Source organism: Schistocerca nitens, chromosome 5 (assembly GCF_023898315.1).
Source record: "Schistocerca nitens isolate TAMUIC-IGC-003100 chromosome 5, iqSchNite1.1, whole genome shotgun sequence".
NCBI classification, from domain to species: Eukaryota; Metazoa; Arthropoda; class Insecta; order Orthoptera; family Acrididae; genus Schistocerca; species Schistocerca nitens.
In genome coordinates, this window is record NC_064618.1 from 252,578,442 (window position 1) to 252,594,519 (window position 16,078).

General features: G+C 40.5%; 1 protein-coding gene across 1 annotated transcript; it reads right to left on the reverse strand.

Moving 5' to 3' along the window:
* Positions 1-237: 237 nt before the first annotated feature.
* On the reverse strand, positions 238-16,078 carry LOC126260369 (ctenidin-1-like). The gene is made up of 2 exons (XM_049957698.1): positions 16,001-16,078; positions 238-495 (listed from the first exon to the last, which is right to left on the reverse strand). Exons 1-2 carry the CDS (start codon positions 16,076-16,078, stop codon positions 238-240), a joined length of 336 nt encoding a protein of 111 aa, XP_049813655.1.

Consider the following 16,078-nt stretch of genomic DNA (forward strand, 5'->3'; position numbering starts at 1 on the left):
TTCATTATTATAAGCGAAGGATAGTAGGCAAACTGTTACTATATTTCGTACACATAACTAAATTTTTACTAAAAATCCTCATTAGACTGACTAAATTCTCAGAAATAAAGTTGCCATTCTACTTAAATATGCAGCTTTATTTGTGTTAATAGTATACAATAGTCCACAATAACGAAATAATGTGAAATTGTTTGGTCAGGATCCTTGGACTCAGATGTTCAGTGGCTGGCAGTGTGTTCAGCGGCCAAAGCCCCCGCCACCGAATCCATTGTATCCACCGCCGTATCCATATCCAGGCGGGAAGCCGCCCCCGGGACCGAAGTCCGGCCTGTAGCCGCCGCTGTAGTAGTTGCCCGGGTAACGCCAGTAGTTGCCTGGGTAGCCGCCGTAGCCGGGCCGTCCGAAGCCACCGCCACCAAAGCCAGGCCTGTCGTAGCCGCCGCTGAACTGCGCGGTTGCCCAGGCGGCCAGACACAGCAGCAGCGGCAAGATTACCTGCAGACAGAACAAGGGAGCTGTTCACTTCGGTTTTCTAGTCTCCTCTCACAACATGAGGTTCCCAGCCGTGGCAATGACTTTTTGAAAGCAAATATTCTTGTGATGTTGGTTAAGATCCCAGGTAGCACATCCTGCAGCCATTCACCCTTGGTGGGCCCTCGTCTATGAGTGATTGACGAAAAAAGATTTCGGAAGGTTGCATGATCCTCAGTAACGTTAAGGAAAGTTGTATTACATACACGGGTAGTGTGGGGTAGTGAACAACATATAAAATATCCTCGGTTTGAATCTCGTTAAGTGCATAATTTTTTTATTTTTAAATGTTTATCGAAATTACTTTGATCATTATGTTTATAAATTATTTTGTTTAAATGTCATTTTTCATGTCTTTTCTCCTGTCACATCATTTTAATCAACAAATAAAACTTTTTCATTTGTTTCGTTTTTCTTTATATCATTCTTTTCCCATTGGGAATTTCATTATATTTACCTACTGTAATATTCAAGTACTTCAAAATTCTGATCTATCAGTTAAAAAAATAGGCAAAATAATCTGTTTATATTAACTGTGGAACGATATGAAAAATGTATTTTTCTTTATCAGATGTGAAAATTTTTGCACGGTAGTCGCGACATAAACATTTAAATCATAACTTAAATACCCACCGCACGACGGACAAAATAACGCAGACGAAGATTTATTTGTAAATAAAACGAAATTTAAGCAAAATGAGAAATATATACAAGGAAAGCAATAAGGTGGACGATAAAACAGGGTGGAAAAAAAACCGCAAATTGGCATTCATAAGAAGAACAACATCAAAAATGCAACAGGAGCGTAATATGTAGGAAATCGTCCACGCAACCAGCCACTGATCATTCCTCGCAGAAAATAAAGGCAAAACGCGTATGGCACTAAAATTGTGTTTTATTCAGTTGCTGTCAGACGGTCCATAAGTAAAAATTATCAATATACCATAATTGAGCAATTCTTACGAAAATCACATATTTTCCCCATATATTCGTCTAGTGACATGGGAAGATGCCGGTATGATTAAATCGTAGTCCTATAGATATTTCGATATCAGATGTTGAATTGTAAAGGCGCGTCCATATAAACGTACCGCGCCACTCACAAATGCGCTGTACACAGCAGCGACGAACAACGAAGACCAATGCGGAACTGCGCGGAATGGAGCACGGTGTTCGTAGGCGCGCACCAGTGTTCCAGAGTGTGCCCACGCTCATCAATAAAAACGAAATAAGGGAAACGCAATCCAGAAAATCATGGGCGAACGAACCGTTTCCTTTGATGCACCGGCACAGCATGGAATTAGTTCGTTGTAGCGTTTGACGCCCACACCAACCTCGCCCCGGTGCACTGAACACCTTTCCTATCCTTGCGCAGCGCGGCGGAATCAGTGTGCGTATGGTTTTAGACGTATTCAGCAGTAGATACAGACTCGGATCACAATTCAGTAATGATGAACAGTAGACGTTTGAGAGAGAAGAAGGGAAAAAGTGCGATTCTGATGTAGGTACTGAGGAGTGACGAAATATGTTTGAAGTTTTGTAAGGCTGTAGATAATGCGGTAATGAATATCACACTACGCAGTTCGGTGGAAGAGGATTGGACATTCCTAAAACGGAAAAATATAGAAGTTCGACAGACAGATATAGATATGATTAAGCGAAGAAAACAGACAGCAGAAGAAAGACGTAAAATGGTCTACGAAAGGTAAAAGTACAAAAATGTTCAGTCTAAGACAGGAATACAGCAATATAAGTCACTCGCGAATGAAATAAATAGGAAGAACAGGGGAGGCCAAAGTGAAATGGCTGTAGGAAAACGTGAAAACAACCTTCGATGAAATTAAAAGCAAATGCGTGCATGAGTACTCTTCGGAAAATTCCACTGGTAAACGCAGTGGCGAGAGCGTTAGGCCTCTTCGAGCTAGGCGTGGGAAGTGGGGGAGGGGGGATTGGGGGGAGAAGAAATGGACTCAATGTGGAAGATGTAGGGCATCCGGCATCATTTCAGTGGAGCATTGGTAGACTTACGATCAAGTAAGGCAGTAAGTACAGGTTACAGTCCTTCCGAATTTCTAGAATCCTTGGTGCAAGTGGCAACAAAATGGCTATGCAAATTGGATTGTAGAATCTGTGAAACTGGGGTTGGGTTGATTGGGGGAAGGAACTGCGAGGTCATCGGTCTCATCGGCTTAGGGAAGGACGGGGAAGGAAGTCGGCCGTGCCCTTTCAAAGGAACTATTCCGGCAACTACATGGAGCGATTTAGGGAAATCAAGGAAACCCTAAATCAGGATGACCGGACACAGGGTTGAACCGTCGTCCTCCAGAATGCAAGTCCAGTGTGCTAACCACTGCGCCATCTCGCTTGGTGTGGAACTGGAGACAGATCATGAAGCTTTCACAAAAGAATCATTCACACAGTCCAAAAGATAACAATGTGATAACTGTCGTACAACCAGCTTAACAACTCATGCGTCCAAGATGCTGACTGAAATTACATACAGAAAAATGGAAAAGAAAACTGAAGATGTGTTGGACGATGATCAATCTGGCTTTAGAAAAGGTAACGACACCAGAGAGATAGTTCTGACGTTGCACTTGGTAATGGAGGTAATACTTAATGAAAATCAAGACATTTTCATAGCATTCATCGACGTTGATACAGCATTCAGTAATGTAGCTTGACGAAAAATGTTCGAAGTGAGCAGGTAAACAGGTGTAAGCTGTAGGGAAAATCGCGAACTACACAATATGCCTAAGAAACTAGAGTAAAAGACAAGAACTGAAGTTCACATGTTTAGAGAAACCATAAGACAGGCTTGTAGGCTTTTTGGGTTGTTTATCTATACACCGAAGAATCAAATAAATGTTCAAGAGTGGAATAAAATTTTGTGTGAAGTGGTATGAATAACAACATTTATTAAAAATGGCTCCAAGCACTGTGGGACTTAAAATCTGAGGTCATCAGTCCCCTAGGCTTAGAGCTACTTAAACCTAACTAACCTAAGAACATCACACACATGCATGCCCGAGGCAGGATTCGAATCTGCGACCGTAGCAGCAGCGCGGTTCCGGACTGAAGCACCTAGAACCGCTAGGCCACAGCGGCAGCATTTGTTGATCACACTGTTATCCTCAGTGAAACTGAGCAATATTTACAGGTCCTGTTGAATGGAATGAACAATTGGTCAGCTCACAATCTAAATTGAGAATAACCGGAGAAAGAGAAATGTAATGGGGTATAGCAGAAATGAGATTAGCAATAATTTTAACATCAAAATTAGGTAGTAACAAGGAGACAAAATAAAGAAATTATGCTGCAGAAATTGACGCCTGAAGGAAGGGGGCATAAAAGCAGCCCGGCAAGGCAAAGGAGGTATGCTTGGTCAAAAGAAGTCTACTGGTAGCCGACATATGCCTTAATTTCAGCAAGAGACTTCTGAGAATATACGTTTGCCACACAGCATTGTATGGAAGTGAATCATCAACTGTGGGAAAAGCAGAAAAAGAGTAAATAGTATGAAAGGATGTTGAAAATTAGGTGGACTGGTAAGAAACGAGGTTCTGCACAGAATCCGCGAAAAGAGGAACACATGGGAAACACTGGGAAGAGAAAGGATTATAGGACATGTGTTAAATCGTCAAGGAATAACTTCCATGTTACGTAAAGGAGCTGTAGAGCATAAAGAAGTAGTGAAAGACAGAGATATGAATGTGTCTAAAAAATAATTGAGGACGTTAGTTACAAATGCATCTATCAAATGAAGAGCTTGTTACAGGAGACGAAGTCGTGGTGAGAGGAGACTGAGGACAAATATAAAAACAAAATGAACGTGGCAGTATGAAATTGACTAGAGCCACTCAGTTATACGTAGTCTCTGTAGTATAGTGAAAACCCGTACATGCTGCAATCAGGGTATTTAACTATCACTGTACAGAATCAGTAGACTCTGGATAAGTACCCGAGTGAATTTGTTCGACGCAGTTTGCTTGCTGCCAGCAATCCATACACGGTTTAAACCGCACATCCCGATCTGTCTAATCACAATTACCGTTTTATCACAAGCCTAACAATTCGGACGTAAGGTACTCGATTCCGAATTACAGTCCATACGAGACTGTAAAATGTACATTAACTGTTAAAGATGACTTTAAGAACACAATACGTGCTGATTTTGATGAAATATAGTGCAAATCACCATAAGGTTGAAGCAATAGACGTGTTCGTTATTTGCCAAAAAAAAAGCAAAAATCAGAATATTTAGTACAGAACATTAGGATCGCTATCCAGTAACGACAATCTGAGTGTAGCTAATTAGTAATCCTAATAGTGGATCACGCAATTCACAGATATGCCTCTCACGAATAAGAAAATCCGTCAAGTACACGAGGTCAAAATTTCCAATCCCATTCAAACATACGTCAGTTTGATCAAAAGAAACAGACAGTGCAAACGCGTCGCTAACATTAATGTTTACCTGTAAATGTTTGTACTGCCTATCCTGGCCAAAATTGGATGTTAGAATTATTTTTTCCGAATAACACCTGAAATAATATTACACCCAGATTCAACATCAGAATACTGTAAGTCAAGCCACAACAAGATCGTTCCTATAACACCTCACGTTTACATACATCGTTAAACAATAATGTTAAAAAATTGTGCCAGAATAATTATTAGCAGCGGAAAATACTTCATATTACTTTGAGGATGTGTTTTCCAATATCAGTAGCTCTACATCAAGTCCGTTTAAAGTTATACTCAGCATATTCGTAATCAACCTCTTGAACTAAATGTGTGTCTTTAACTGAATAAATTAGTTACACCTACTGGAGAAGTCCATGACTGTATACGAGATTTATCCTATACCTAAGTCACTCCTAGAATATACACTCCTGGAAATGGAAAAAAGAACACATTGACACCGGTGTGTCAGACCCACCATACTTGCTCCGGACACTGCGAGAGGGCTGTACAAGCAATGATCACACGCACGGCACAGCGGACACACCAGGAACCGCGGTGTTGGCCGTCGAATGGCGCTAGCTGCGCAGCATTTGTGCACCGCCGCCGTCAGTGTCAGCCAGTTTGCCGTGGCATACGGAGCTCCATCGCAGTCTTTAACACTGGTAGCATGCCACGACAGCGTGGACGTGAACCGTATGTGCAGTTGACGGACTTTGAGCGAGGGCGTATAGTGGGCATGCGGGAGGCCGGATGGACGTACCGTCGAATTGCTCAACACGTGGGGCGTGAGGTCTCCACAGTACATCGATGTTGTCGCCAGTGGTCGGCGGAAGGTGCACGTGCCCGTCGACCTGGGACCGGACCGCAGCGACGCACGGATGCACGCCAAGACCGTAGGATCCTACGCAGTGCCGTAGGGGACCGCACCGCCACTTCCCAGCAAATTAGGGACACTGTTGCTCCTGGGGTATCGGCGAGGACCATTCGCAACCGTCTCCATGAAGCTGGGCTACGGTCCCGCACACCGTTAGGCCGTCTTCCGCTCACGCCCCAACATCGTGCAGCCCGCCTCCAGTGGTGTCGCGACAGGCGTGAATGGAGGGACGAATGGAGACGTGTCGTCTTCAGCGATGAGAGTCGCTTCTGCCTTGGTGCCAATGATGGTCGTATGCGTGTTTGGCGCCGTGCAGGTGAGCGCCACAATCAGGACTGCATACGACCGAGGCACACAGGGCCAACACCCGGCATCATGGTGTGGGGAGCGATCTCCTACACTGGCCGTACACCACTGGTGATCGTCGAGGGGCACTGAATAGTGCACGGTACATCCAAATCGTCATCGAACCCATCGTTCTACCATTCCTAGACCGGCAAGGGAACTTGCTGTTCCAACAGGACAATGCACGTCCGCATGTATCCCGTGCCACCCAACGTGCTCTAGAAGGTGTAAGTCAACTATCCTGGCCAGCAAGATCTCCGGATCTGTCCCCCATTGAGCATGTTTGGGACTGGATGAAGCGTCGTCTCACGCGGTCTGCACGTCCAGCACGAACGCTGGTCCAACTGTGGCACCAGGTGGAAATGGCATGGCAAGCCGTTCCACAGGACTACATCCAGCATCTCTACGATCGTCTCCATGGGAGAATAGCAGCCTGCATTGCTGCGAAAGGTGGATATACACTGTACTAGTGCCGACATTGTGCATGCTCTGTTGCCTGTGTCTATGTGCCTTGGTTCTGTCAGTGTGATCATGTGATGTATCTGACCCCAGGAATGTGTCAATAAAGTTTCCCCTTCCTGGGACAATGAATTCACGGTTTCTTATTTCAATTTCCAGGAGTGTAGAATCACAATTCTCTTGCGGTTTTTTGCATAAAATGCTACACAGCTGTTACACACTGTACGAAAAATATATTCGTGGCTTACACAGCTGTTACTAATTGTATTCTTTTTCTTGCGCCACTAATTGCGATCTTTCATTTTCATCAGGTGGAACGCGAACATCAGCTCTGTCGACATTATTAAAAATGTGTCGAAACAGGACCAACGTACTGTTACTGTCTTCTTGGCTGCCGACAAACACCGGTAGATATTCACCGGAGAATGAAGAATGTGTACAGGGCTGCGTGTCTGTCTAAAACCAAGTGCGCGTCTCTGCAACAAGAGGCGCTGCTGCCTCACGATAAAAAACGCCCCCATATCACAAATTTCGTAACGCAGAAGTTTTCCCAGCTCAAGTGGGAGATTCTCGAATACCCACCCTATAGTCTGATGTGTCCCCATGCAATTATCACGCCTTCGGTCTCTCATAGTAGACTGTGAAGGGTCGACGATTCCTGTCGGACGAGGATGTACAAATACAGCTGGCAGTTACAGGCTTCTTCAACCAGCAGGCCACGGTGTTTTACCAAACAGGGATCTTCAAACTGATGCGTCGGTGGGATTATTGCCTCAGTGCTCACGGCGCATTTGCTTGCTTGACATACCGATCCTGGAATGTGCGGCCTTAGAAAGGAAACTTTTTGATCGTCCTTTATGTTTTTTTCGATATTTTCTTTATACTAATTTAATTGGTGTAAATTTCATAAATGACCGTTGCTGACACAGCAAAACGTATGTGCGTGTGATAGCCAATTGCATTAGGCATTTCTTTCAGTTTCATCCTTGATAAAAATGGCTTATATTCTGCTGCATCCATTAACTTAGTTCCTCCTCCTTATTAATAACAGTCGGTGGAAGTATGAAGTCGTCGTTATTGCAACAACTGCCGAACTATGCGATCTAATATTGTAGTCACATTGGTTTACACTCCCTACCTGCGTGCCTGTATGTTGACTATACATTCAAAATATATTCTCTTCTATCCACTGAGTTATTCAGTTACAACAGCCTCAGTATAACTCACTTAATAATCATTACCACAAATAAGCACCATCTTTCAACAAAGTGATGCACGTTCATGACACCCAGCTGATCTGTATGGCGCAATTGTGTTGTTGGCACAGGATGAATACTGGGGAAAGTCATTTCACGGCACCTCCAATCCGCTCTACAATTCATTGCGATCGCTTTGGTTTCCTTTCCTCTGTAGCTAGCAGTGTACACAGAAAAAAGCTAATTAGCGCGGCACGTGCCAGCAAAATGATGTTGACGGTATTGCTGAAATATTCTTCATAAATTTGATTAAAATTCATCAGTAAAATTCTTGTTCAGTGTTCAGCATGCATGCATTTAAGTTCTGGAGGAAACTAATCTGCGGAAGTAATAGGGCCTACCTCATTCACAAGTATGTGTTGTTTCATCGATTAAAATGAATCACGTCCTTGTACTCGTATTGCTAAGTTGAGCTTCGAGGGAGCTTTGATGGAAGGCAGATGTAATTCAATTGTTACATCTACTACTGAGGAAGAAAAGGTACATAAACCGGGATTTCTTCAAAACAAAATATTAAAGAACACATGTCATAAACAAATAGACGTAAATGGTAGTACGACGACAACTATTTAAAATTATGATTTATGTGGACTGGTGCAGCGCGTCTTATGTCTAACAAAACTCGCAAGCACTTTTTTCACCCCAGTCACTTAGGAACAATGCTTACTGATCACGAAGGAAAAGATCCTTTTTTAAAACACAGCAGGACTCAATGTAAAAATCTGAACATCAAATAATTACTTTTACAAAAATTCAAAATGAACATGTACCCGAAATATCTCGAAGTGTAAGTTACTTAAGTTACCGTATTTGCACTTACTGGTGAAGCTCATTCAAATGGATAAAAACTTATTAAGCCATGTGTAAAAGGTGTAGGGTCATGTGTTATTAATAAGCAGATTGTCAAAAAATAGATGTCGTAAAATTATCTGACAATTGCGCCATACAGATCAGGTGGGTGTCATGAACGTGACCCATCAGAGATATTTCTGCTGTCATAGGGAGAGGGCTAGTTCATCGACTTGGGCTTTTGCAGTGAGTATGTGTGCACTATAAATGTATGAATCCACACATGTTGCAGTACAGGCTGTACTACTAATATTAGTTCATTACAATTTTGATAACAGTATTGAAGATATACTCATGAGCTCATATTTACGTGAAAAAAAATAGCGGGTACATTAAAAAAATAGCGAGTACATTAAGTCGTATTAATGATTACATTATAAAATATCAGTTGGGAGATGTGTATTGATATTTGCACAAATGATTCTACAGCCGTTCTACGAAAAACCAAAGCAGCTGTATCGTCTACACTGTAGGTACTTACATGAACCACCAGTAGTTATTGTATTTTGCAGAAGCAAGCTCTAGTAACAAAAAAATGCCTACTGGTTTAAAATATCTTACGAATGAAGCCGTCAAAATGATAAAGTACGTAAAATCTTGACCACTGCAGTCCATATTGTTTAAAATGTTGTGTTACAAACTGGGTGGTGAAACATAACGCTCTTTTATTACTTGTATTAGTTGCAAAAGTTAGACGGCCGTCCAGAGCAAAAACGCTATTGGGGCTTCATGAACTTCGTAACGAGTTAATGGCCTTATTTAATCCGCAAAATAATTCAGTACAAAATTTTATTGAATTTTTAAAAATTCCTCTAAGCTTGGATTGGTAAGACAGAGATTTAGGAACCAGGTTTTAAATTGTAAGACATTTCCAGGGGCAGATGTGGACTGACCACAATCTATTGGTTATGAACTGTAGATTAAAACTGAAGAAACTGCAAAAAGGTAGGAATTTAAGGAGATGGGACCTGGATAAACTGACTAAACCAGAGGCTGTAGAAAGTTCCAGGGAGAGCATAAGGGAACAATTGACAGGAATGGGGGAAAGAAATACAGTAGAAGAAGAATGGGTAGCTTTGAGGGATGAAATAGTGAAGGCAGCAGACGATAAAGTAGGTAAAAAGACGAGGGCTAGTAGAAATCCTTCTGTAACAGAAGAAATATTGAATTTAATTGATGAAAGGAGTAAATATAAAAATGCAGTAAAAGAAGCGGGCAAAAAGGAATACAAACGTCTCAAAAATGAGATCGACAGGAAGTGCAAAACTGCTAAGCAGGGATGGCTAGAGGACAAATGTAAGGGTGCAGAGGCCTATCTCACTAGGGGTAAGATAGGTACTGCCTACAGGAAAATTAAAGAGACCTTTGGAGAAAAGAGAACCACTTGTATGAATATCAAGAGCTCAGATGGAAACCCAGTTGTAAGCAAAGAAGTGAAAGCAGAAAGGTTGAAGGAGTATATAGAGGGTCTATACAAGGGTAATGTACTTGAGGACAATATTATGGAAATGGAAAAGGATGTAGATGGAGATGAAATGGGAGATACGATACTGCGTGAAGAGTTTGACAGAGCACTGAAAGACCTGAGTCGAAACAAGGCCCCGGGAGTAGACAACATTCCATTAGAACTACTGACGGTCTTGGGAGAGCCAGTCATGACAAAACTCTACCACCCGGTGAGCAAGATGTATGAGACAGGCGAAGTACCCTCAGACTTCAAGAGGAATATAATAATTCCAATCCCAAAGAAAGCAGGTGTTCACAGATGTTAAAATTACCGAACTATCAGTTTAATAAGTCACAGCTGCAAAATACTAACGCGAATTCTTTACAGGCGAATGGAAAAACTGGTAGAAGTCTACGTCGGGGAAGATCAGTTTGGATTCCGTAGAAATGTTGGAACACGTGAGGCAATACTGACCTTACGCCTTATTTTAGAAGAAAGATTAAGGAAAGGCAAACCTACGTTTCTAGCATTTGTAGACTTAGAGAAAGCTTTTGACAATGTTGACTGAAATACTCTCTTTCAAATTCTAAAGGTGGCAGGGGTAAAACACAGGAAGCGAAAGGCTATTTACAATTTGAAACAGAAAGCAGATGGCAGTTATAAGAGTCGAGGGGCATGAAAGGGGAGCAGTTGTTGGGAAGGGAGTGAGACACTGTTGTAGCCTCTCCCCGATGTTATTCAATCTGTATACTGAGCAAGCATTAAAGGAAACGAAAGAAAAATTCCGAGTAGGTATTAAAATCCATGGAGAAGAAACAAGAACTGCGAGGTTCGCTTATGACATTGTAATTCTTTCAGAGACAGCAAAGAACTTGGAAGTGTCTTGAAAGGAGGATATAAGATGAACATCAACAAAAGCAAATCGAGGATCAAGGAATGTAGTGGAATTAAGTCGGGTGATGCTGAGGGAATTAGATTAGGAAATGAGACACTTAAAGTAGTAAAGGAGTTTTGCTATTTGGGGAGCAAAATTGGTCGAAGTAGAGAGAATATAAAATGTAGATTGGCAATGGCAAGGAAAGCGTTTCTGAAGAAGACAAATTTGTTAACATCGAGTTTAGATTTGTCTTTCTGAAAGTATTTGTATGGAGTGTACCCATGTATGGAAGTGAAACATGGACGATAAATAGTTTGGACAAGAAAATAACAGAAGCTTTCGAAATGTGGTGCTACAGAAGAATGCTGAAGATTAGATGGGTCGATCATGTAACTAATGAGGAGGTATTGAATAGAATAGTGGAGAAGAGGAGTTTGAGGAACAACTTGACAAGAAGAAGGGGCCGGTTGGTAGGGCATGTTCTGAGGCAGCAAGGGATCACAAATTTAGCACTGGAGGGCAGCGTGGAGGGTAAAAATCGTAGAGGGAGAGCAAGAGATGAATACACTAAGCAGATTCAGAAGGATGTAGGTTGCAGTAAGTACTGGGAGATGAAGAAGCTTGCACAGAATTGAGTAGCATGGAGAGCTGCATCAAACCACTATCAGAACTGAAGACCACAACAATATCAACAAGCTTGGATGTGAAGAGCATACATCGGACGTCGCGATCACAGTGCAGAAACGTTTATTGTTCCAACAATCTTACGCTGCCATTATTTCATCTCTTGGAACTTGTTGTAAAATTGTGATATCACATTACATTTATCGTTGATAAACTCGTCTATCTGGAAGACGTTTTACAAAGTGCAACGGAATGAACTTGTCATTGTTAGGCAAGAACATTACAGTTTTAATAAACGAGATAAAATTGCGTTTTTTTTTAGAGAAAACTAAAATTTCTTATTTCTTCAGTTCAAGAAAACAGTTTCTACTGCTTTCCTGCGTTCCACGAATGTTCCACTGAAAACAATTTTAAAATAGATGAAGTAGTTTCCAAAGTATTTACGACTTAAAGAAAACTCTTCTACCATATTATCCAAAGATTGGTGAGATAATTTCTGTGTTGGCAATCAATTTTCTATAACAACTAAGCCAACAGCCTTAAATGCAAGATAGTATGAACAACTATTTGACATAGTAAGTGACTCTCATTTAAAGCAAAAGCACAAAGATCAGCCATTATGTAATTTCTGGACGAATTTGTCAGACGAATATTGAAATTTATTAAAACATGTTGCAACTTTTTACTTCCGTTTTCCACTACATATTTATGTGAAGCAAGATTTTTTATTGTGCTGTAACCAAGTCTGAATTCACTGACAGGCTTGACACCGCACCAAATATTGGAATTCATCTTCCTATATTTGGGTGTCGAGAATATGTCTAGTTTAAGGACCCAAAATCAATGAAGGCACTGCAAACTTTAATTTGTAATTTATGCACCCAGAATTACATTAGCCACTGGAAACCTTACTCAAATTTGTTGTTTAGTGTTAAGGAAAAAATATAAAACAATTACTAAATACGTTTGAAATAAATAATTAATTTATTAAAGTTTTATTGTGATTTGTATGTTGTTAGTAATGATTTAATTTGAAGAAATTCCTAAATAAAACAAGTTTTCTCAGTTTCTCAAAATTTTGTGATTTTTATTAACCTCCAAAATAAACAAGATTTTCCATCACAGTACCAGGATTCTCGTAGTGTTCCGACAGATGAAAAGTTTGTGAACCATTTTTCTAGAGGTAGGAAAGTTGTATCTCGGCTTTTGAAGAACGGATGCCTAACGTAGCCGTAAAGCCAGTTTCGCTTGTCTAATGTAAATAATGACATACATACCTGATATCTATGTAATAAGCTAATGGGTGCTGGGTCCGTCTTCCTAATTTCGATTTAAGACACATCGCACTTAGTCAAAAATTTACAATAAATATCCACACGCTTGTTGTGGAGCACTCTGAATGTTTTTATTTTTTTCAGCTGCATTTGTTGTTATTTCTAAACACACTTGAACAGCAAAAGGAAGGAATATTTTCATACACTGCACTGCATGTCTAAAGGGTAAGCAATTTTCTTCTGTTTAGAAATATGTGAGGCAGTAAAATTGAAGTCTTTGTAGTGCAAGAAATTATATTTAGAAGAATGTTATCATTCCTTCGCTGCGGTTTTTGGGATGTAAGTGAAATATCTAATTTCTATTTATAATTTTTTTTAATTAAAAGATTTACTTTGGTTTATCACACTCCAGGGTTAAAAATTTTACTTGTAAGACAATGGGCGAGTAGTTGATATGAAACCTTCTAAAGCAATTCTTTACTTTGTTATCACAATATAATCAACTTCTAACTCGACACACAACATTAGTTCCAGTTGCACCCCACACTGGCCAATGACAAAGTAGTCTGTAGCGTACAAGGATCGGTGGTACATGCTGTACGGCATCTTATAGGTTTTTTCTCTTCAGTGTTACGTTTATTTTCTGTTTCTATATGCTGCGTCAGCTGTACTACCAAACGGTTCGAAAATGATGTATTTATTATTATTCTAGATGAAAATATTAGGATTTCGGAATGCACGTCCTTCGGAAAACTCCCAAAAAAGTGCCAGAACCTAGCCTACCAATATTGTGCGTTGCTGTGAATATTACGAGTAAATTTACCACTGATTTTTCAGCGAGTTATAATAGACGAACAGTTAGCCACACGGTAATGATTTCGCTGTGTTCACTAAATAAGTGTGTAGTACCACTGTTGTTCATTACCTGTTTAACGAACTACGTCTGAGACTTCCCGCAGAAGCATTATCATTTATGAGAAAATGATACCTATTAAATATTAATTAACAAGCAGCCAAATTTTCCCTTTGTATCACCTGGTGTAATGGCTGCCAACTTTTACGGTAAGAAAAGAAGGAACCATGATTAACGATAGCCCAAAAACGAGCTGATACATAGATAAATGTAACACTAGTGCGCCAAGAAACGAAGGACGCCAAGAAACGAAGGAAACATGATTAACGTTACGCCAAAACCGAGCTGAGACACAGATAAATGTAATAAGTTCGTTAGATACACAGTTTTCGATTTTGAGCAGGAGTCTTTCACGCCATGTAAAACATATGGAAACAGGAGTAAGAAGGCATAAGTACATGGATATTCATTCATGTCTGAGATTGGGGAACGGCAGATTATCTAAGAAAGTGTTAACTAAGCACCACTTTCGCTGAAAAATTTGCTAAAACGTGTGATTCGTTAATCCCAAAATTAGAATCATCAACCGGAAGGGAAGTTCGTTTGGCTGGCTTGAGTCTGAGTGTCACAGAAACGGTGAAACAATTTTAACAACAAAAACGGCATCTAATATCAACCGATAAGCACGTATACTCGTAGAGTTCCAGGAACTAGTTTGTAGCGTGTAACGAACAACATTTTATACCTCTTATGTATCGCTTTCACAACGATTGTGAAAGTAATTTACAATTTCGCAACCTCTTCTGTAAATCACAGGGAAAAGATCGTTTATAAATGTCAACATAAAGTTTATCCCTTTCACACACATTACAGTGATTTTCACAGTACAGGCTTAGATTTACAATACGTGCTACGCATTAAGATTCAGGAAAACTCTTGTGAACAATTATTTTCACTGTTACCTAAGTCGAAAGCCAATTCTGTTTCACCTGCATAATCACAATTAACTACTCAACACTGAAATCGTTTTCGAACTCCTCTTCACTAATGTAGGCTAAATCTACATCTCTCCCGTCATTGACGACCGAATGTATGAATCAAATACTAGTAAGGTTTCCTTTTTTTCAGTTATGAGTCTTTGTAAATACGGTACCCGTCCGGAAAATAGAGATTTGAAACAGATTCTATTGCGCGAAACTGTGCAACAGACACTGGGTAGTAGAAAACAGGTGTGCTAAATCTACTAGAATCACTACACACAACATAGCTTTTGTAAGAGCGTTTCGGCAAGGTCTTTTACATAAAATGCTAAGATACAGAGACACTCACCAGCAGTCTGGTCATGACTATGTCCCGGGAAACAACGCTTCTGCGTGGTAGTCTTACCTCGTTTATATACTGTTTCGTAAGCTTGGAAATTATTTCTAAATACTCCTTATTCAGATAGTGAGGCGTAATGATTGTTTCCGTAACATCGACGGGAATTTCCGACAAGTATCATTTTCGGGACAGAACGAAGAGGTTTCGTAGTTATGGGGAAATTTTGTGGTGAAGCTGTCTGCTGGGGAACGCGAGGAAGCGGAATTTGGAATTAATTTTTTATCTGCGCAACAGTATAACAGGATGCAGGAAATTACCGGCTGAAAGACGAAGGCCAAGATGGAGAAATCCCCAGGCGTGAATTGTTTTTGTCGAAAAAAATGTTGATTACGTGTGGCTATAAAAGTGTATTATTCAAGCATTAGAGTAATATTTATTATATTGTAATACAGAAGGAGAGTGGTGGGTGAATTGGCCGCGGTGGAAAACTGAATTTCCACCAAACCAAGGCTACTGATAGATGGTTTCCGCTTACACATTTCAAATTTACCTATTATAAAGGGTTATACTGAAGATTTACTGGTACAAAATATGTAACGAATGGGAGCTCTCTGAGTTTTTCTGAAGACTTAGGTAGAGGCTTACTCTCATTCAGTTGCAGTAACTGCCAAGACTTGGCATCTTCTTTTAATTGCAAACACTTTGTTTTGCTTCTCCTTCAGGTTTTCGTTCTTTATTAAACACACATCATAAGCTTCCCATAATAGTTCTACCACCTACCACATCTTTATTTTATCTTAGTGATCTTCTTTTCAGCGTATTACGTGCTTTGCTGCTATAGAAGAAGACGTCATATCATTGTTTACTGCCTCAGTTGGATTTTCCACGGCAAGAGGGCCCAT

Excerpts from the sequence above, each read along its gene's own strand:
- LOC126260369 (XM_049957698.1), bottom strand. The coding sequence starts at position 16,078 with ATGGGCCCTCTTGCCGTGGAAAATCCAACTGAGGCAGTAAACAATGAT. Across the intron at positions 496-16,000 it reads CTTCTATAGCAGCAAAGCAC|GTAATCTTGCCGCTGCTGCT; the intron begins GTAATACGCTGA and ends TTCTGTCTGCAG.